Here is a 22,212-nt window from a genome sequence, read left to right as displayed (position 1 = left end):
CAGCATGTTTGCAACCTATCCTTGAAAACTGGTGAGGTACCAGAGGACTGGAAATTGGCGAATGTCACACCTATCTTCAAGAAGGGATCGAGGGGTGACCCCGGGAACTACAGGCCGGTGAGCCTGACTTCAATTATAGGGAAGATGGTGGAAGCTATGATCAAGGACGGCATTTGCGAGCACATCGAGAGGAATGGCCTACTGAGAACAAGCCAGCACGGATTCTGTAAGGGAAGGTCATGCCTAACGAACCTTCTGTACTTCTTTGAGGGAATAAGCAGTCGGGTGGACAATGGGGAACCCATAGACATCATTTACCTCGATTTTCAAAAGGCTTTCGACAAGGTGCCACATGAAAGGCTGCTTAGGAAGCTGTGGAACCACGGGGTGGGAGGGGATGTGCACAGATGGATCAAGCACTGGTTGTCGGGTAGACTGCAGAGGGTCGGAGTGAAGGGACAATATTCTGACTGGCGGGGAGTCACGAGCGGTGTGCCACAGGGATCGGTGCTGGGGCCGTTACTCTTCAACATATTTATCAATGACCTGGAAAAGGAGGCAAAGTGCGAGGTTATAAAATTTGCAGACGATACCAAACTGTGCGGTAGAGTTAGGTCCAGGGAGGAGTGTGAGGACCTGCAAAGGGACCTGGACAAGCTGGAAGACTGGGCAAACAAATGGCAAATGCGCTTTAACGTGGAAAAATGCAAGGTCATGCATATAGGGAAAAAGAACCCGTTGTTCAACTACAAATTGGGGGGGGCATTGTTGGGAGACAGCAGACTTGAGAGAGACTTGGGTGTTCTGGTGGATGCATCACTGAAGCCATCTGCACAGTGCGCAGCAGCCTCGAAAAAAGCCAACAGGATGCTGGGCATCATAAAGAGGGGCATAACAACCAGGACGCGGGAAGTCATCATGCCATTGTATCGAGCGATGGTGCGTCCACATCTGAAATACTGTGTTCAATATTGGTCGCCACACCTCAAGAAGGACATGGCGGTACTTGAGAGAGTCCAAAGGAGAGCAACGAAACTGGTAAAAGGGCTGGAACACTGCCCATACGCCGAGAGGTTGGATAGGCTGGGGCTCTTCTCTCTGGAAAAAAGGAGGCTCAGGGGAGATATGATAGAGACCTTCAAGATCATGAGGGGCATAGAGAGGGTGGATAGGGACAGATTCTTCAGACTGAAGGGGACAACAAGTACGAGGGGGCATTCGGAGAAACTGAAGGGAGATAGGTTCAAAACAAATGCAAGGAAGTTTTTTTTCACCCAAAGGGTCGTGGACACTTGGAATGCGCTACCGGAAGAAGTGATCAGGCAGAGTACGGTACAGGGATTCAAACAGGGATTGGACGGATTCCTGAGGGATAAAGGGATCGTGGGATACTGAGGGAGGAGCTGGGATGTAACACAAGTATAGAAAGCTAACCAGGTAATAAGTATAGAAACCCAACAGGTCGTGCATGTGCAAGACCGGAGGATTAGGACTACGATGGGAAGATAGGACTTCAATGAGAAACCAAGGTGGCAAGGGAGCCCCTTCTGGTGATTCAGACAGGTCGTGACCTGTTTGGACCGCCGCGGGAGTGGACTGCCGGGCAGGATGGACCTATGGTCTGACCCGGCGGAGGCACTGCTTATGTTCTTATGATCGTGTGCTGTTCATAGGGACCTGAGGAAAGAGCGAGCCACAGGGCCCGAAGAAACAGCCGGAAGAAAAGGCTGGCAGGATCTATCGAGCAAAAAAAGCAAAGAGGTTAGAGGCTGAAGAGCAGGTGTAAATGTGTCAGCATTTGCCCACTACTGGGACTGCTTCTGGGCTCAATTTTATAAAGGTACAGTAGGATATAGGTTGATTAATAAGCTTCATTTTGAGCTTCTCCTATGACACCTGTTATCATGTTACTCTCACTTGGCTTCCACAGTTTTGAATAGCGCATCTTTTGCTTCAAGAACTGAATTTCCTGTAACATTTTAAACAAATGAATTCTGTAGAAAAATTATACAATAAACAAACCTTTGCATTTTCTGTAAAGAGTGCTGTGGCACTTTTATCTAGGGTAAAGTTTTCTGCAAAGGTTTAGACTTCTACAGGTTTAAAAAAAAATTTCCATTGATACTTTTTCCTCTCCTGAAGTTTTGGAAATTAAACCCTTTACACAACAGATGCACTAGTTCAAACTTATTCCAGCTTTTTGCCCAAAACATAATTCGTCCCATAATTCCCAGATTGTCCATAAGTCATCCTTTCTTACTTTTCTTCTTCCCTAGGTGCCAATAGTAGCAGTAGTGTGCTCAGGAGGTGGGACAAGAGCTATGACCTCTCTCTTTGGCAATTTATCAGGGCTGCAACTGCTTCACTTGCTGGATTGTGTGACATACCTATCTGGAGTTTCAGGATCCACCTGGTATGTAATGAGGAGCCTTACTTACACCTGATTATGTTGTATCAGTCCAGTAAGTATAATTGTGAAAGATGTAGGAAGTTTCATTCCAGAATGATGTTTAGGTATCACTGGATGTTGGCTAAGGTGGGAAGTGGTAGATAAAGTGTACTGATTTGCAAAGTTATAGTCATGGACAACATCATTTATTTAAACAAAAATGACTGTCACTCTGATGTGTGTGCATTCGAGCACCTGGGTTGAAATATAGCTGTGGAAATCACTGCAAATTCAATTGATAGTCTCAACCCAGTACAATAGGGAATGTTTTCCTATATCACCAGCCTACTTATGGAGTACCGTTATGTTTAAACAATTTAAAGAATCACCATCATACAAATACACAATATGATACATCACTCTCGGCCATAAAATGTACACAATCCAAAAAAAAAACCTTACAATCACAAGAGAATCGCCTGGCATTGGACAACTTCCTCATTCATTGGGGTCACAAATCCCTCTATGCATTTCCTCTGATACCACTCTTCAGGATAACTTTACTCAAACTTCGCCAGGATCAATGCACCATGATCGTCATTGTACCTCATTGGCCATGTCAACCTTGATTCCTACTCCTCCAAGAAACTGTGCAAACTTCAGTCGTTTTCGACGCTCCTGATGCAGAACAATGGATCTCTCCTACATCCCAACCCTCACTCGTTAGCACTAACAGTGTGGTTTCTTTCTCCAAGCAAGTAACTGTTTTTTGCCTCTTGGCTGCAGTCTCTGATGTTATTGAAGCATCTAGAAAACTTTCCACACAATGCTGTTACCATTTCAGATGGACAAGATTTTCTTCCTGATGTCTAACACATTCACTTGACCCAATCTCATGTCTATTTCCATCCATCCTGGACTACCTTCTACACCTCTCTAACTCTGGTTTCAAAACCAATTCAGTTCGAGCCCACTTCAGTGTTATCAATGTGTTTCACTCTCTCTTGGACAAGAAACCTATCTCTATTCATCCCTTAGTATCCAGAATCATGAAGGGACTTTATCACACCAAACCACTTTTCAAATCTCCACCTGTGACTTAGGATCTTAATGTGGTAATACCTGCTCTTATTAAGTCTCCTTCTGAGCCACTAACAACTTGTTCTCTCAAACGTCTGACCTGGAAGGTTGTTTTTAGAGAATGACACGGGGAAAAAATTTATCACCATTCCCGCACTGTCCCCGTGAGCTCGTCCCCGTCCCTGCCCCGTCCCCGCAAGCTCAGTCCCCATCCCTACTCCATCTCCACAAGCTCAGTCCCCATCCCCGCGAGTTCAGTCCCCGTCCAAGCCCCGCAAGCTTGTTTCCCGTCCCGCAAATTGTCAGATCCCAGCCACACAAGCCTCGAATAGTAGACTATTCTGTACAATTGTCATTTATAAACACAAATAATACAGAGCAAGGATCAGCAAAACCCCTGTCTCCCCTCCCTTCCACAAATAGCCCCTCCACTACTGTGAAAACTGTACAAACCAAATTACTACAGAATGCTACATAGAAAAATCAAGCTAATAGAATACTTTAGTCACACATGGCAGGAACAATGTTAGGGGAGTGCAACTAGGGCAACTACCCCCTGGTCATAGAAAGAGCCCTAAGCCAGCTGGAAGCTAAAGAAGCACAGCCTGGGCTTTGCTGTTCCCAGTTATGTCTAATACCAGCTCTAGCAATATACATATTTCAAATCTGGAATATTCTAATCACAAAATATAAAATGCATTTTTTTCCCTACCTTTTGTTGTCTGTTAATTTTATTCTTCAAATCACATTGGTCTCAGGCTTTGGTTTTGAGTTCCTTCTATCTTCATCGTGGCATGGCTGGCTCCTGAAGGTAAAATAGGCCCAAGAGGAGCTGGGGAGGAGATGCCAAGTCTGACACGGGCACAATTTTCTTACCACAGGAGCAATACTTTTCACCGCTTCCATGGGGAAGTGAAAGGTTTTGTCCCCATTCCTGTGGTAAGCCAGTTGCAAATGTCCCCATTACTGTGGATTTACCGTGGTGACCACAGTTTACCGCGGTAAATGGTCCCCGTGTCATTCTTTAGTTGTTTTCTTCTGAACACCTTGTGAGTGAACATCAAGCACTTGTGTCTGATCCTTCCTACACAAGATTCTACCATGACAGAGTAATGCTCTGAACTCATCAAAAATTTTTACCCAAAGTCATCTCAGAATTCACTTCAACCAGTCCATCATACTGCCTGTTTTCTTTCCAAAGCCACATTTGCATCCGGATGCAGCAGTTCCTTACAACTTAGACTGCAAACACGCTTTAGTATTCTATCAGACAGCAAGTTTGGCTGAAAAACTACATAAACGAACCCAACCTGTCTTACAGTGCATTCCGCAAATCGATCAAAACCGCCCTATTCGAAAAATTCACGGACTAAAATCGTCCCCTCCCGCACTAGGACTCCCCTCCCTTTAAACGCCTTTCTTTCTTTCTCAAGATGCCCCTCATGTACTCAGATATTCGCTATCCATAGTACTCCAATTCAAATGGAAGTTCTAAAGAAATACTCAGTTACTCATTACCCATTGAACCCCAATCTGTAACTTTCCCCTCTTCACTATTGTATTATATTTAGACTCATTGTACGATACTGTATTAGACTTATGTGTGGTGTTGTCTTTAGACTTATTGTATTGTATTATATTTAGACTCGTTGTATTATATTGTACTGTGTGGTATACACTCATTGTATTGTATTGTATTGTTTTGTCTTGTATTGTATGTTGACTTATTGTATTGTATTGTGACCTTGTTATTCGCTGAATGTCCAGCCTTCTTACAGTGTGAACCGCCTAGAAGTCACCTGACTATGGCGGTATAGAAAAATAAAGTTATTATTATTATTATTATATTATTATTATTATTATAAACCTCACAGAGAAATCCTCCTAGCTCTTTGTGGTGTTTGACCTTAATAGGCTCGGAGTTCCAGTTACCAAGGAAACCATCTCCACTTGGCTAGCGGACTATATCATCTTTGCATATTCTCAGGCTGGGCTGACACTACAGGGCCATGTAACAGCCCATAATGTCCAAGCTATTGCTGCCTCAGAAGCTCATTTCTGCTCCCCCTCTATTAAGGACATCTGTAAAGCAGCCACTTGGTCCTCAAAACATACCTTTACCTCTCATTGTTGTTTGGAGCAAAACTCCAAAAGAGACAGTCGGTTTGGATAAGCAGTTCTGCAGAATCTTATTACTTTCTGAGATTCAACTGATCCTCTAGCCCTCTTGGGTTTATCCTTTTCCAGAGTTATGAACCTGGCAGCTAAAGAGTCCCTCATGTGAGAATATTATTCCTGCTTGTCCTTGGGGAAAGCTGATATTTACCTGTAGCAGTTGTTTTCTGAGGACAGCAGGCATATATTCTCAGATGTGGGACCCAGTACAGACACCGCCAAGTGCATTGTCACTTTAAATCTTTTAGACAGTGCCCATACTGCGTGCATGCAGGTGCCTTCCCGCCCAACACCCATACGCGGGACCATCAGTTCAGTAACAAAGCTAAGAAGACAACTAGAGGAGGTGGGCGGGTTGTGAGAATACACTTTTCCCTCTGTATTCACTGTGATAGGGGATTAACAGACCCGCAAATACAGAAAAACCACGAATAACTTTTTCATATGTTATTCGCTGTTTTCTATTAAAAACCGTTATGAATAAGGTCCGTGAATAACATGGTGGGGGACCTGGCCTGTTCCTGGAGAGGCAAAACACGGTGAAGAAAGTGCGGGGAATCAGCGATTTTCTCTGTAAATGCTTGAAATCAGCGATTTCTCTATGCAAGCTGATGTAATTTGGTGGGAGGAGCCAGCAAGCTAAAAACCGTGAATAACTGAAACCGCAATTGCTGAAACTGCGAATACGGAGGGAGAAATGTATATGCCTGCTGTCCTCAGAGAACACCTGCTCAGGTAGGTATCTTGGCTTTTCTCCTATTTTAAATATGTTACTTAGTAACTTCATGGCATTTTGCCCTAGTCTTTGTGCTTTTTGAAAGCATAAGCAATCAATTCATGTTTACTTGTTCTACTCCACTTCTTATTTTATAGGCTTTATCATACCTTTCCTCAGCTGTCTCTTCTTCAAGCTAAAGAGCCCTAACTTCTTTAGACTTTCCTCATAGAAGAATCATTCCATCCTTCTTTGCACCTTTTCTAATTCCACTATACCAATTTTAAGATGCAGCCATTAGAATTGCACATAATACAGAGGCATTATGATGGTATTTGTTTTATTCTCTATTTCTTTCCTAATAACTCATAACATCCTGTTTGCATTTTTGGCTGCTGCCACTTACTGAGCAAAACACTTCAAAGTACAGTACCCCCCCAGTATGGAACCCCCTCAACATTTGCGGGGGTTCCGTTCCAGGAACCCCCGCAAATGTTGAAAAACTGTGAGTACGTTTTTTAGCAGGAGAGGACAGCCGGAGAGGCAGGAGAGGGCAGCCAGAGCGCCAGCGAGTGAAGGAAATCACTCACGATATGCTCCAACCGCCTCTTCCTGTACTAAAGTTGGGCCTCACCAATCAACCCTATAAACCCCACCTCCCCTCCATCACCTTACTTGGTTTTTTTTTTCTATTTCCTGATCATTTATAAATTTGTTAAAAACCATTAATCCCAGTGCAGATACCTGAGGTACTCCATTATTCACTTTTTTCCATAGAGAATGTTGACCATTTAAACATATCCTGTTTTAGATCTTTTAACCACTTCCAGTCTACAACAGAATATACCCTCATATCCCATGACTATTCAGTTTCCTCAAGAGTGTTACATGAGAGACTTTGGGGCTCATTTTCAAAAGAGAAAAACATCCAAAAAGTGGCACAAAGGGGCAGATGGATGTTTTTCTTGCTATTCCCTTCCAATTCACTATTTTCAAAACCTATTTTCTAGATGAATATCAATGGTTTTGATCAGTAGTTCAGATGAGAGTGTGGTGCAGTGGTTAAAGTTACAGCCTGAGCACCCTGAAGTTGTGGGTTCAAACCCATGCTGCTCCTTGTGACCCTGGGCAAATCACTTAATTCCACTATTGCCCCAGGTACATTAGATAGATTGTGAGCTGGCCGGGACAGACAGGGAAAAATTCATGTAAACCGTTCTGAGCTCCCCTGGGAGAACAGTATAGAAAATTGAATAGTTCAAGTTCAAGTTCACGTTTATTTGATAAATCGCCTATATAAAATATTCTAAGCGATGTACAATAAAAACAAGTTATGGGGAAACTAACAATCTTATTAATAATAAAAACAAAAATTAATAACAGCTTTTATAAAAAACAAACAAAAAAAAAAAGGTAAAAAAAAAAGAACACATAAATCATTAACAGCATGTATAAAGCAAAAATGTTTAGAAATTTAGTAATTTCTCTGTACATATAATTTAATGACAAACATGACAAAAAGGAAAGGGGGGAAAAGTTACAAATATTTCTCATGATAGGAGAGATAAACATAAGTTAGGGAAAAAAACAAAAGGAGAGGGAAAGGGGGAAAAAAAAAAAAAGGAATGACTACTTAGTCAGTAAAGGCGTCATTGAATAAAAAAGTTTTTAAAAGTTTTTTAAAGGAGATAAGATCTTTGTCTTTTCTAATAAAAAGAGGCAGAGTGTTCCAGAGTTGGGGAGCTAAAACAGAGAACATATCATTTCTCCTTGTTCCTACAATTTTTAAAGAAGGGACCGATAATAAATCTTGATGAGAGGATCGAAGGGGTCGAGTTGAATGATATGGAATAATCATTCTAGATATGAATTGTGGCGCGTTGAATAATAATACCTTGAAGACTAGAAAAGGTATTTTGAACGTTATTCGGTGGTTAATAGGTAGCCAGTGCGATTTGATGAATAGGGGTGTTACGTGATCGTATTTTTTTGCTTTATGTATAAGTTTTATGGCAGTATTTTGGATTATTTGGAGTCTTTTTTTTTCTTTTTGGGATATATTATATAGTAAAGAATTACAATAATCTAATTTAGAGATAATCATGGAATGAACAAGGATATTAACAGATTTTGTTTCTAGAAAAGATGAAATAGAACGTATCAAACGGAGTTTATAAAAGCAGGATTTAACAGTTTGACTTATGTGGTCGTGAAAAGATAAGTTCGTATCAATGATTACGCCTAAAATTTTCACGGTAGATACTGATTCAATTGGGTTATTATCAATCACAAATGGAGAGATTGGTGTAATGTCTTTTTTCCATGTAAATAGCATAGTTTGTGTTTTCTGTGTATTTAATGAGAGTTTATTGTGGCAGAGCCAGTTTTTTATTGTGTCCAATTTAGTGTTAATAGCTTTAATTTCGTCATCATTTTCAGGGTCAAACGGGTGAAGGAGTTGGATGTCATCAGCATAAGAGAATGAGGTAAAGCCCAGTGATTGACAGATAGTAAGTAAAGGAGAAAGAAAGATATTGAATAAAAGAGGCGACAGAATAGAGCCCTGGGGTATACCAAAAGGTGAAGAGTAAGAAGTAGAGTACGGTAATCGTCTTTGACTGTAACAGTTGAAGATCGATTGGAGAGAAAAGATGTAAACCATTTTAGTACCTGTCCACCAATACCAAAAGATTCCAAACGATTGAGTAGGAGAGCGTGGTCTATAGTGTCAAAGGCCGCTGAGAGGTCTAAGGAAAAAAGAGCAACCGATTTGTGATGGTCTAGGTAGTAATGGATATTGGTTACAAGGCCTAACATTGAATATTCTGTGTTATGGTGTTTTCGAAAGCCCGTTTGGTTAGGATGCAGTGCGTTCGATGACTCAATAAAGTCCGATAGTTGTTCAAAGACCAATTTTTCAGCTACTTTTGCTAGGAAAGGTAAGTTTGAAATTGGGCGATAATTGGCTACATCATTGCGGTTAGCATTATGTTTTTTCAGTATTGGGGTAACGGTAGCTTTTTTCCAATTGGAAGGAACAGTGGCTGTGAGAAAACTATTTTTAATAAGCGAATGAATGAAAGGACCGAAGCAAGAAATAAATTTTTTCAGATAAAACGGAGAGATTAGTTCTGATCGAGAATTTTTTAATTTAATTCTTTGAAAGACTCCTTCTATTTCTTTTAGAGATGGGATTTTGAGGTTTATGCATTTGGATGTTGGTAAAGTGAGATTAGTGTTATTGTGTAAGGGGTCGTCTATTTTATTTGTAGCAAGAGTTTTTCGTATTTGAGCAATTTTTTCACAAAAATAATCGGCCAAGTCTTGAGCTTTGGGAGTGTATTCTGAGTTTAAATAAATAAAATAAATCTCAAGAAGGCAGGACTAGGATGGGCTTATGTCATTGATTTTTTCTGCCATAATCAGACATTTAAGAAAACATCCAGGGCACAAGTTAAGACATCTGGAGCTAGACCTGTTTTAGTAACGAATAAGTGCTAAAAAGGTGCCCAAACTCACCAGATGACCAATGAAGGGATAATCATGAACCCCCACACTCCTCCATTGGTCACTGACTCCCTCCCATCCCCTAAATATGTGAATGAAACAGTACATACCTGCCTGTATGACAGCTTCAGATGTTATGGTTAGTCCTAGTAGAGCAGCAAGCATGTTTCTGGAGTAGCCTGGCGGGCAGTGTAGTCAAAAAGAAACAGGAAAGTCGTACCCCACGCAGTAGATGCACAAGCAGAAAAAAGTGAGGATGAAAGGATAGTCTTTCCTTAGGAATACACAAACTTTATTGGAGAATCACATAAGACGGATTACAGCTCAGCTCAGCTCAACACGACCAGTGTTTCGACACCTAAAACATGTGTCTTCATCAGGAGTCGTTAGGAATCCTCTCAAAGATGTGAGAATGATAAACAGTAAGCAGTAATCCACAAACTGAGCAATTCGCCAGAGCAGCAGGATGTGATTCTCCAATAAAGTTTGTGTGTTCCTAAGGAAGGACTATCCTCTCGTCCTCACTTTTTTCTGCTTGGGCGGTGTAGTCAACCATAGAGATGGGGACTCAAGCCCTTTCTCCATTCTAACCATTACACTTATGGTGGAATCTGTGAGCCACCCAAATCCTACATATGAGGTGTTGCCTGCAGGCATAATGGCTATTCGTGTGTTGTACAGTTGGGTCAAAATAGGTTTCGGGTGGGTTTTGGAGGGCTCACCATATGCCATTAGGGGGTTATGGTAAGAGATGTGACTAGGACCTTTTATGTAAAGTTCACGAACAGATCGGAGAAGGTTATCATGCCGTTGTACCGGGCTATGGTGCGCCCTCACCTGGAGTACTGCGTCCAGCACTGGTCACCGTACACGAAGAAGGACACGGTACTACTCAAAAGGGTCCAAGAAGAGCGACTAAGATGGTTAAGGGGCTGGAGGAGTTGCCGTACAGCGAAAGATTAGAGAAACTGGGCCTTTTCTCCCTCAAACAGAGGAGATTGAGAGGGGACATGATCGAAACATTCAAGGTACTGAAGGGAATAGACTTAGTCGATAAGGACAGGCTATTCACCCCCTCCAAGGTAGGGAGAACGAGAGGGCACTCTCTAAAATTGAAAAGAGATAGATTCCGTACGAATGTAAGGAAGTTCTTCTTCACCCAAAGAGTGGTAGAAAGCTGGAACGCTCTTCCGGAGTCTGTCATAGGGGAAAACACCCTCCAGGGATTGAAGACAAAGGGCTCCTTTAATCAAGCCGCGCTAGCGATTTAACACGCGTAATAGCGCACGTTAAACCGCCGGCCACGCTAGCTCCTAATGCCTGCCTTAAGCAGGCGGTAGTTTTTTGGCCAGCGCGGGGGTTAGCGCGTGATTAAAAGTCGCGTGTGCTAACCCCGCTAGCGTGGCTTGATAAAAGGAGCCCAAAGTTAGACAAGTTCCTGCTGAACCAGAACATACTCAGGTAGGACTAGTTTCAGTTAGGGCACTGATTTTGAGGGCTGCCGCGTGAGTGGACTGCTGGGCACAGTGGACCACTGGTTTGACCCAGCAGCGGCAATTCTTATGTTCTTATTACAGTGTCCCCTATTGTGCCCCACTGCTCTACTGGGATGTCTGTGTAGCCAGTCTAGTACAAATACTGGCCCCTCCTATAATTCGGTGGCTTGTTCTATGCATTTTTCATTTGGATGTGGTGGTGTATTTTTTTAATGTTTCAAAAAGATAGATGTACAGAGTACAAACACATTAATTTTCAAAAAAACAAGATAGATGTTTTACAGTTTTGGAAAATGGGCATGTTTGGTACTGGATTTTTGTGCATGTTCTGCAAAACGTCTAAACTCAGATTTAGACATTATATCTAAAATGCCCCTCTTTGTCAAATCCAAATATATTAGGGGAGTCGTTTTCAAAGCTGTTAGACACACAAAGTACCATAGTAGCCTAAGTGCTTTGGAAATGAGCCCCTATATCAACTGTCTTATCTTTACATGGTTATTCATGCCTTCCAAAAAATGTAGCAGACTGGTGAAGCAAAACTTTCCTTGCCTAAATCTGTGTTGGTTTTGTCATGCTTTCTAAGTGCTTACTAATTACATTCCTGATAATAATTTCTATAGTTTTGCCCAGCAGTGACACAGGATCACTGTATTTCCTCAGATCTCCTCTGAAACACTTTTTTAAAATTGGCATTAAGTTTTCTACCCTCCAATCTTCAGGTACTTTGGACAGTTTTAATGATCAGTTAATAATAGCTCTATAATTTCATTTTTGAGTCTTTCAATCCTCTGGTGTATACCATCCAGTCCAGGTGATTTGCTACTCAATGGTTTGGCAGATTGTCCTATTATATCTTACAGGTTTACTGACGTGTTTAGTTCCTCTGAATTGTCACCATTACATACCATTTCTGGCATGGATATCTCAGAATAGTCTTCCTTAGTAAAGACCAAAGAATTAATTTAAGGACATTATAACTAATGCTTAGAGCATGCTAACGGAATTAGCATGTGCTCAGTGTTAAAAATTCCATTTTATACCTATGGGCTTCTTAGCATTAGCATGCACTAAGCTATAGTAAAAAGGGCCCCTTAGTCTCTTAGCTATGGTTTTGTCCTCTCTGAGTGCCCTTTTAATCTCTCAATCATCAGTTATTGTCAAATAATTTCTATATATTGAAGAGTTTTAAAAAGCATTGTCTAACAAATCCTTACATTCTGTTCAGTAATTAGGCACTTATGGATACATTCAAGAAAAAATGTTTGACAGTTTTATTAAGTAATTCTCTAATGATTCCATCTATCTGTTTATAACTTTGAAAATTTTGCCAGGTGTATGTCCTCCTTATATGAGGACCCAGACTGGTCTCAGAAGGATCTCCAAGGTCCAATCAATAGTGTCCGGAATTCTGTGACCTTTGGCAAGAATGGAGCATTTTCTCCAGAGCGTATGAAGTATTATTTTCAGGAGCTGGTTTCTATGGAGAAGGATGACAGAAAAGTAACTTTTACTGACTTGTGGAGTCTGGTCTTGGAATATTTCCTTTACCAAAAGGTAGGTCTTTGTCCATAGTGATAGAGACAGCCTCCAGGACTGTATGCCCATTGTCTGCATAAATGTATATGTAATCTTTCGGCACATAATACTTTTTGCACATATATGCAGATGCTCAATTTTATAAAAGCCCCTTTTCACATGCAAAATATGCTTTACATGTGTAAAAACAGCTACAGAATAAGTCCCAACATTTGTACACATAGTCAGATGATGTGAAGTAGATCTTTTCAGCCAAGACATCCAATGGATCAGAGCATTCAGTACTTTTTTTTTTTTACAGTTTTGCCATCACTTTATAGAATTGATCCCACACTGTACACAGCACCTCTTCCCCCCTCTGATCCTGCTCCTTTCAATCCTACCAGCCACCAATGGGGCTTTCAGTGCTTCTCTAGCATTTCAGACAATACATAAGAACATAAGAAATGCCTCCGCTGGGTCAGACCTGAGGTCCATCGCGCCCAGAAGTCCTCTTACGCGGCGGCCCATCAGGTTCCAGGACCTGTGCAGTAATCTTTTATCTATACCCCTCTATCCCCTTTTCCAGCAGGAAATTGTCCAATCCTTTCTTAAACCCCAGTACCGTTCGCTGCCCTATAACGTCCTCTGGAAGCGCATTCCAGGTGTCCACCACACGTTGGGTAAAGAAGAACTTCCTAGCATTCGTTTTGAATCTGTCCCCTTTCAACTTTTCCGAATGCCCTCTTGTTTTTTTATTTTCTGAAAGTTTGAAGAATCTGTCCCTCTCTACTATCTCTATGCCCTTCATGATCTTGTAAGTCTCTATCATATCCCCTCTAAGTCTTCTCTTCTCCAGGGAAAAGAGACCCAGTTTCTCCAATCTCTCAGCGTATGAAAGGCTTTCCATCCCCTTAATCAGTCGTGTCGCTCTCCTCTGAACTCTCTCGAGTAACGCCATATCCTTCTTAAGGTATGGTGACCAATACTGGACGCAGTACTCAAGATGCGGACGCACCATTGCCCGGTACAGCGGCAGGATAACTTCTTTTGTTCTTGTTGTAATACCCTTCTTGATTATACCTAGCATTCTATTCGCTCTCTTAGCGGCCGCTGCGCACTGTGCCGTCGGCTTCGTTGTCATGTCCACCATTACCCCCAAGTCCCTTTCTTGGGTACTCTCATTCAATAACATCCCTCCCATCGTATAGCTGTGCCTCGGGTTTCTGATTCCCACATGCAATACTTTACACTTCTCAACATTGAACTTCATCTGCCATCTGTCTGCCCATTCCCCTAATTTGTCCAAGTCCCTTTGCAATTTTTCGCAGTCCTCCTTTGTCCGAGCTCCACTAAATAGTTTGGTGTTGTCCGCAAATTTTATTATCTCACTCTTTGTTCCTGTTTCTAGATCATTTATGAATATATTAAATAGCAGCGGCCCGAGCACTGAGCCCTGCGGAACACCACTCGTGACCTTCCTCCAGTCTGAGTAGTGTCCCTTCACCCCTACCCTCTGTTTCCTACCCACTAACCAGTTTCTGATCCATCTATGCACGTCTCCGTCCACCCCATGGTTCTTCAGTTTCTGGAGTAGACGTTCATGAGGCACCTTGTCAAAGGCTTTCTGGAAATCTAGGTATATGATGTCTATGGGGTCTCCTCTGTCCATCTGTTTGTTAATTCCCTCGAAGAAGTGCAATAAGTTGGTCAGGCACGATCTCCCCCTGCAGAAACCATGTTGGCTGGTTATCAGAAGTTCGTGTTTTTCAAAATGTTCATCGATTTTTTTCTTTTATCAGTGCTCTCCCCCTTGCACATTGCCTGTTTCATGGCGATTGATGTGCCTTGGGCTCGAAGAGGTTGGAAAATACTGGAATAAATCTTTTCTGTCTCTTATTCTGGTAATATTCAGGAGAACCCATCGAAGTTGTCTGATCAACAGGAATCTGTTCGGAGGGCACAGAATCCCTACCCAATCTATGCCGGGGTGAACGTCAAGTTCAATGTCAGTGGTAGCGATTTTGCAGGTATAAAACAAATCTTTCATCCTTGTTGCACATCAGGGGGGTCACAACTTCCTCTCATTATGAGTAATTTAAAGAGAGCCGTTTTCAAGTTTTAGATGGGCTTTACCTGCACAACTTTGTGAGTTAGGCACCTAGCACTGCATAACTCAAAAGCTTAGTGGGTAAGAAGTATGTGCATATTTCACAATGGAAAGAATTCAATAAATGATGCTAAACTAAACTAAACCTTAAGTTTATATACCACATCATCTCCACAGATGTGGAGCTCGGCACGGTTTACAAGAACTTAAAAAATGCTGAAGAAATAGAGCGCTAAGCCCTGTTCTATAAAGGGAGTTTTTGGTGCAGGTCTAGCACCTATATTTTGGGTGCCATACTTATGCCTGCTAAAAGCAGGTGTAAATGCAAGTGCCCAACTTAGGTACACTTTGGGCAAATGTTGTAAATCTGCCTGCGAAACAAACAGGAGAAACTGCCTTCACACCGGTGAACAGCATATAGTAGTGTTCTGTCTCTTTTATTGTAGTGGACTCGATACGATCGTGTTTTGGCCCATGAAGGGCCTGCCTCAGGAGTATCACTCACAAAAACCCCGGGGGTTTTGTGAGTAATACTTCTGAGGCAGGCCCTTCATGGGCCGAAACACGATCATGTTGAATCTACCACAATAAAAGAGACAACACCAATTGGTCACCTTTGTTGTATTTGCTGTAAATCTGCCTGCAACATTTTGGAATGTCCCTGACATACCTCTGGCCACGCCCCCTTTTCAGGTATACGAGATTGAAGTTAGGCACCCTGCTTTATAGAATAGCATTAAGTGAGATGTGTGTGCAAATATTTGACTGACAAAATCAATAATTGTTTGTTAGCACCCAGTCGTTGATGCTTTCAAGCTCATCAGTCAGTTTGGGTATGATATATAGAATCCGGGGGAACAATGCCCATATTTCAATTGCATAGCTTTAAAAAATACATATGTATAGCTTATCTGAAACCAGTTTATGCAGTCGGTGTCTGCTGAATCTGGTTCACCATAAAGTTGATCAGTGACAAACTAATACTAACACAATTGTGTTTCAGAAAAATGTCTCCTTCTCCATTTGCTTCCTCATTCAGAAGGTTCATACTGACTTTCATGGACTCCTCAGAAGCTGTGTCCTTAGGAGCCTTCACTTCCTTCAACTCAATGCCCAGAATTTACCCAAAATGACTAAACACAAGCTAAACACTTTGATCACGTAACACTATCTCCATTCTCTATCTTTGACTTCGTATCACATACCATATACAATTTAAGATTCTTACTCTCACTTTCAAGGCTCTCCATCATGGTACCCCCCTCGTACCTTGCTGCTCTTGCCATACCATATGCCTCTCTAAGGCTTCTCCACTCCCTTTACAACTACCATCCCAAGTAAATCCAAAACTCTAGACTACCCTCAAAACTTTTTTTTTTTTAATCTTTATTGATTTTTAATCTAAAACAGTGTCATACAAATGAACAAACAGTAGGTATTATATACATTACACTAATATCTGTACAGGTAACATATATATCATTCACTTTTTAAAAAAAATTTCAGAAGACATTGGAGATATAGCATCAACTGGTGATACGCCATTTCAAATCTACTGACCCACCGGGTTCTAATAAATACTTCATTAGTTTCCTACTCCCACTTTCCTCTACCCCGGCCTCTTTGTTGTATGAATGGTTTGCTTTCCTATTTCTAATGGTGTTCCTTTCTACTTTTTAAACTTTTAATGTTTGTCATTTTTACTCGTTTGTAACCCACCCTGTAACGCTCACAGGAAGGACAGTATATTAAGTTTAAATTAAACCAGAAGGCGCTACGTTCAAGTAGTGAGTGGCAAGATGGTGCATAGTTGGCAATATTCTAGTCACTGATGTGAGGTACCAGACATTGAGTGGAAGTGGAAGCTCCTGAGGAAAAAGCTTCTGAATGAGTCCATAGAGGTCAGTATGACCTTCTGAATGAGGAAGCAAAAGAAGAAGGACAAAGTTTTCCAAATCACAGTCATGTTGGTATTGGTTTGCCACTGATCAACTCTATAGTGAAAAGGATCTAGCAGAGTATATGACGGAGTGATATTGACTGCATAAACTGATTTCAGATAAATAACCTTTTTTTTCCAGTTACATATATCTTTTTTTTAAGTTAAGCAGTTGAAATATGGACATTGCTTCAAATTACGGAGACCTATGATTGATATTTGACAGATGCCAGTGATGCTTCTTTTTTATTCTTTATTTCAATAAATCAGAGATACAAGATAACTCATACACAGCAATGAAAGGAAATTTTTCAAAAAGAATACAAAAAGTTTAAGGAATTAGAAACAATCTTTTGTAGACCACAATATAGGGGAGAGTGACAAGAAGGATAAGGAGATCCAAATAGGAAATTTTTTTTTTTAAATAAGTCTTTATTCATTTTTAAAACTTTCAATAAGTGTAACATAAGATACAATCATTTTATGCTTTCACATCACTTAATATACCATCAAAGTTTAACTCACATCAAATATCCCTCCCCCCTTATACCCAACAATTGTACTTAAGCATAAGAAATCATAAAGTATTCCCTCCCCCCTCCTCACCCTGGACGTATATGAATAAAGGGAAAAAACAATATTCATTCTGTACAATATTTTGTTAATGGCTCCCAAACATCCCTAAATTTCTTAAAATGCCCCTGCTGTATGGCTATTAAATAGGAAAAATTTCAATAAACCATCATAATTAAAATAGAATTAAATGTTATAGATTGAGAACATCTTAGGATCTATGAGTTGATAGCTTTTATATAATATAGGCATAATGTTCCTTTGTGCCTTCTCAGCCTGTGTGACTTTTTGAAAATTACATACTATGTCAATTCCAAAAGTATGCTGGCTATTAATGGTGCAATTTAAGAAAAGAGTTTTCAAAATGATTATAATTATTGGTTGCAGTAGTCATAACAATAATTTTGTCGTTACAATGTGCCTGCAGAATGGTGTGAATTTACTCCTCATGAAATTGGTTTCCGCAAATATGGAGCCTTTGTTCGCACTGAAGACTTTGGCAGCGAATTCTTCATGGGACATCTAATTCGGAGACGTCAGGAGCCTCGGATTTGTTATTTGGAAGGTAGAATCTAGTCCTACCGGGACAGAAGGGAGATTCAAGAAATAAGGGAGGTTGAGCTTCCAATCAGAATTTAAGGTTGTCCTTGACTTGAGGTCAGACTCTGTCCATTCCTAAACTTTCTCTCCACATATTAACTGGGAATTTATGTGGAGTTGACCATTCCCAGATTAAATAAAGGCAGGCTGAAAAACTCATTGACACAGAGCTGGATATTTTTCACAGAAGTGCCTTATTTATTTAAACTTTATGACATAGACCACAGACCATTTTAGTAGCTTTCCTCTGAACCAATTCTATCCTGTTTATATCTTTTTGGAGGTGCAGTCTCCAGAATTGTACACAGTATTCTAAATGTGAGTAATGGATGCGTAAATATTAGCGTCTACTTTATAGAATTACCTATGTTAGTCTCTTGATTGAAGCTGGTGCTGAAACTCTTCAATATAGTAGATTCCTTGTGAAGTTTCAGACTATTTTAAGGAAGCTGAGCTTAGCTGTTACTAATTATGGTAAAATTATCACTTGGTCTTCAATCTTCCCTCCTTGGGTAAGTCAACTTACAATGGAATAGGAGGTTAATAAATGGATTAAAAATTTTTTTGTTGTTGTTGCTAAGAAAGTTCAGAAGTATAAGAAAATTATTTCAAAAGCCTGTATTTTGATAGAAGAGTGTTTGAACACTCACGAAATACAGACCTTTGCAAAATGGTATATTCAGGCTGTTCTAAATCTCTTATACAAAGATTACAGGCAGTTCAGTCCATACATTTGAAAAAATTTCCCCTTTATTTCTGAAACTTCATTGGCTTCATGTAGAGGCTTGGATATGATTTAAACTTTGTATTCAAAATTCTGTATGGTATTGCATCATTGTTTATGTTATTATTTATTTTACTATTTATATATCCCAGGTACATTAGACAGAGTGTGAGCCCACCAGGACAAATAGGGAAAAATACTTAAGTACATGAATATAAACATTGTATAGCTCCCCTGTTGCAAAACTGTATATTAATAATAATTTTTCTGAACGTTTTAATTTGCGGAGGGGGATTAGACAAGGTTGTTCTGCCGGTCCGCACAGGGCCGGCGAGATCAAGTCGGCAGTTAAATTTCCTGCCGATTGTGGTTCCTCCCGACTACGTTTCCTCCCAGCCTCAGGCGATCAAGACAGGCTGCCGACGTCGGGGCCTTCCCTCTGTGAGTCTCACCTGTTAGGAAACAGGAAGTTGAAACAAAATAGGCGGGACTCAGAGAATGAAGGTCCTGATGTCGGCAGCCTGTCTTGATCGCCGCCCCTGCCGAGTTGTTGAAGAGGGCCGCGGGGAAGTTGCATTTAGAACGGAGAGAACTGCAGATACAGGTGCAGGTGGAGGGAGATGGTCAGCGTGTGGGAGGGAGATGGTCAGCGTTTGCGAGAAAGATCCTAGGGAGCCTTCACAGTGGTTGTCTCCCCTCCCACCAGCTCTCCTACTTGCCAGGGCAGTGATTTACCAGCAACTTCCTGCAGGCAAGTACTGAGAGCTGCTGGAAGGGGAGGAAGCCACTGTAGGAGGCTGGGAAGCTGCTGGATAAGGGGAGAGCTGTTACTGGACTTGGAGGGAGTTAGTAGGAGAGATGCTGCTGGGATGGGAGGAGGGAAAGGGATGGGAAGAGAGTTAATGTTGGATAGAGGGAGGAGGGAAGGGAGAAGGAAAAAAGGAAGGAGGGAAGGGAGAAAGAAAAAAGGAAGGAAACAGCTGGCAGGGAGATTACAGGAGGGGAAGGGGAGAGAGAGGAATGAGAAAGTAGAGAGACATTGATGCTGGAAAGGGGGTCAGCAGAGAAATGAGAGTGGGATAAAGATGCTAGATCTGGTGTAGGAGAGATAAAAATGAAGGCGGCAGTGAAGCTGGAATGAATGATGTAAAAAGGAGAGAGGAGGCACAGGCTGGATGGACAGGGGAGAAGGGCATAGAAAGAAGTCAGATACATATGGAAGGGGGAGAGGGCAGACATTGAATGGAACGCGCAGATGCTGGAAGGAAAAGAGTGAAAAGAAGATGAAAGCAGAAACCAGAGACAACAAAAAGTAGAAAAAAATAATTTTATTTCCATTTTGTCATTAGAATATATCAGATTTGAAATATATATCCTGCTAGAGACATAACTGGGGACTGCAATATTCTTTTAACATGATATTTCTATGTAGCATTCTATAATAACTTGGCTTGTTCAGTTTTCTTGATAGTAGAGGGGATATATGTGAAGGGGAGGGGAGACAAGGGTTTTGTTGGTCCGTGCTCTGTATATTTGTATTTATAAAATCACAATTGTTCAGAATATTGTTTCTTTTTATACTTTAATAAAATACGTTTAATATAAAATCATAACTGCGGCTTGTGCAGATGGGATCAGATGGTTTGCAGGGACCGAGCTCACGGAGATGGGGCGTAAACGGGGTTTTTTAATTTTAGTCCTAGTAGTTTGCCGGTCCACAAAATAATTCTTTTATTTCTGCCGGTCCACGGGTGTAAAAAGGTTGAAAAACACTGGCTTAAATGGTACCAGTGTACCCAAAAGCCAAACCAGTTTCGAAAAGCAGGTCATCATCCTGAGCCATCGTTACTGGTGAAATCTTATATACATTACATCTAATAAACAGATGAATACAACATAGTTAAAATGCAGTTTCAAACACACTTCAGTAATACCTCAATTAAATACAACTTAATTAAAAAGGAGGTTAAAAAACCCCAATTTTAGTTGTACAGGAAAGACATTGCCTCTGTCTGGAAGGGATTTGAGGGAGAATAGCAGTCTGCTTGCTATTTTCAGATCTTTGAAGTTGGTGGCACTTGCTGCCCAGTTTGTATGTTATTTCTACACCTAAGAAGTATGACTCTGGGAAGTTGTACCCAGAGGATTTTGAAAGAGAGATGAATAATCTAGAGTTGTGTAGCTAGTTATGGGTTCTGTAATGCTGGGTGACCTAATGACCTGAAATACAGTTTGGTTTCTCCCTTTGCCTTTTCTTTCTGCAGGTATATGGGGCAGTGCCTTTGCTGCCAACTTAGATGAGATCTGGGCAGAATTAGTCGGAACAGGAGTGGCTTGGATAGATTCTCTAAAAGATGCCATCAAAGTCATAGGTAAGGGGACATTGCATGACTCTACTGGCTAGCTGTAGCATGCGTGTCTACTTGGCTCCAAAAGGACCTGCACTCCGTGTTCATGGTTGAATGGCATGTCTATGATGGCGGTTTTAAGATGGGTGTCCTAATTTGTTAGTTAGTTGGGTTGGGAGAGTAATAGTGAGTAAATTGATAAATTTCTCTAACCCCTTCCCTCACGACCAAACTACCAAACTCTAACCATCTCTCCTCCTTTTCATGTCCCTCCTTGTAATTGAAAACTGGTTACCAATACACTTGACAATTACTCTCTGTATCTTCGCTGTATATATACAGTCTCTTCCCCTGTAAACCGCTTTGAACTGTTTGTGGTATAGCGGTATACAAAAATAAAATTGTTATTATTATTATTATTATTACTGGTGGGGCGGGGTGAAGAGTATCATTGGGAGGGAGGAGGGGGGTTGAGGAGGGTGAATGGGGTGCATTGAAGGTTCTGGCAATTAGTCAAAGATAGGATAAGTGGTTCAGGTGGGGGGAAGGGGTGGCGTGACATTTTTGGGGTTCATAAGAGTACAGGGCTTTGGAGTACCTTTCCACCCTCATTAATCTCACTTGCCCTAGGTAGAGAAGGAAGGGGAGGGAGTTTGGTTGATGTTACTCTTTTATTGTATATGTTTGTTCTATTATTGTATATGATGCATTATTATTTGTACTGTGCACCTTTGGGGTGCGCTGGTGTTGTATTTGCTGTGTTTGCATCAATAAAAATTGTTTGAATCTAAAAAAGTAGAAACTCAGTCAGTTGAAGGGTCATGATAGCAGTGGCAGGGACTGTCTGAGGCAAAAGCTCAGAAGTGAGTAATTGAAAGTCACCAATTTCTCAGGTTCCTGTAAAAGTCCCTAAATTGATCCTTATATATTTAGGCTCTGGTTCTATGGGATCCTTTTACAAAGGCGCGGTAGCGGTTTAATGTGCGGAATAACGTGCATTAAACCGCCTGCCGTGCTAGTACCTAGCGCCTCCATTGA

General features: G+C 41.1%; 1 protein-coding gene across 5 annotated transcripts in view; it reads left to right on the top strand.

Moving 5' to 3' along the window:
• Positions 1–22,212, top strand: part of LOC117364044 (cytosolic phospholipase A2 zeta-like) — a 120,057-nt gene that overhangs the window by 82,894 nt on the left and 14,951 nt on the right. For all 5 annotated transcript variants that reach the window (XM_033952803.1, XM_033952802.1, XM_033952805.1 and 2 more), the window contains 5 exons: positions 2,277–2,413; positions 12,697–12,919; positions 14,796–14,910; positions 17,930–18,067; positions 21,091–21,198. In XM_033952803.1, coding sequence (XP_033808694.1) covers positions 2,277–2,413; positions 12,697–12,919; positions 14,796–14,910; positions 17,930–18,067; positions 21,091–21,198 — 721 coding nt within the window. The remainder of the gene's footprint in view (positions 1–2,276; positions 2,414–12,696; positions 12,920–14,795; positions 14,911–17,929; positions 18,068–21,090; positions 21,199–22,212) is intronic.

Source organism: Geotrypetes seraphini, chromosome 7 (assembly GCF_902459505.1).
Source record: "Geotrypetes seraphini chromosome 7, aGeoSer1.1, whole genome shotgun sequence".
NCBI lineage: Eukaryota > Metazoa > Chordata > Amphibia > Gymnophiona > Dermophiidae > Geotrypetes > Geotrypetes seraphini.
Note: the sequence above shows the minus strand (reverse complement) of the source record. Positions and strands in the feature narration are given on the sequence as shown.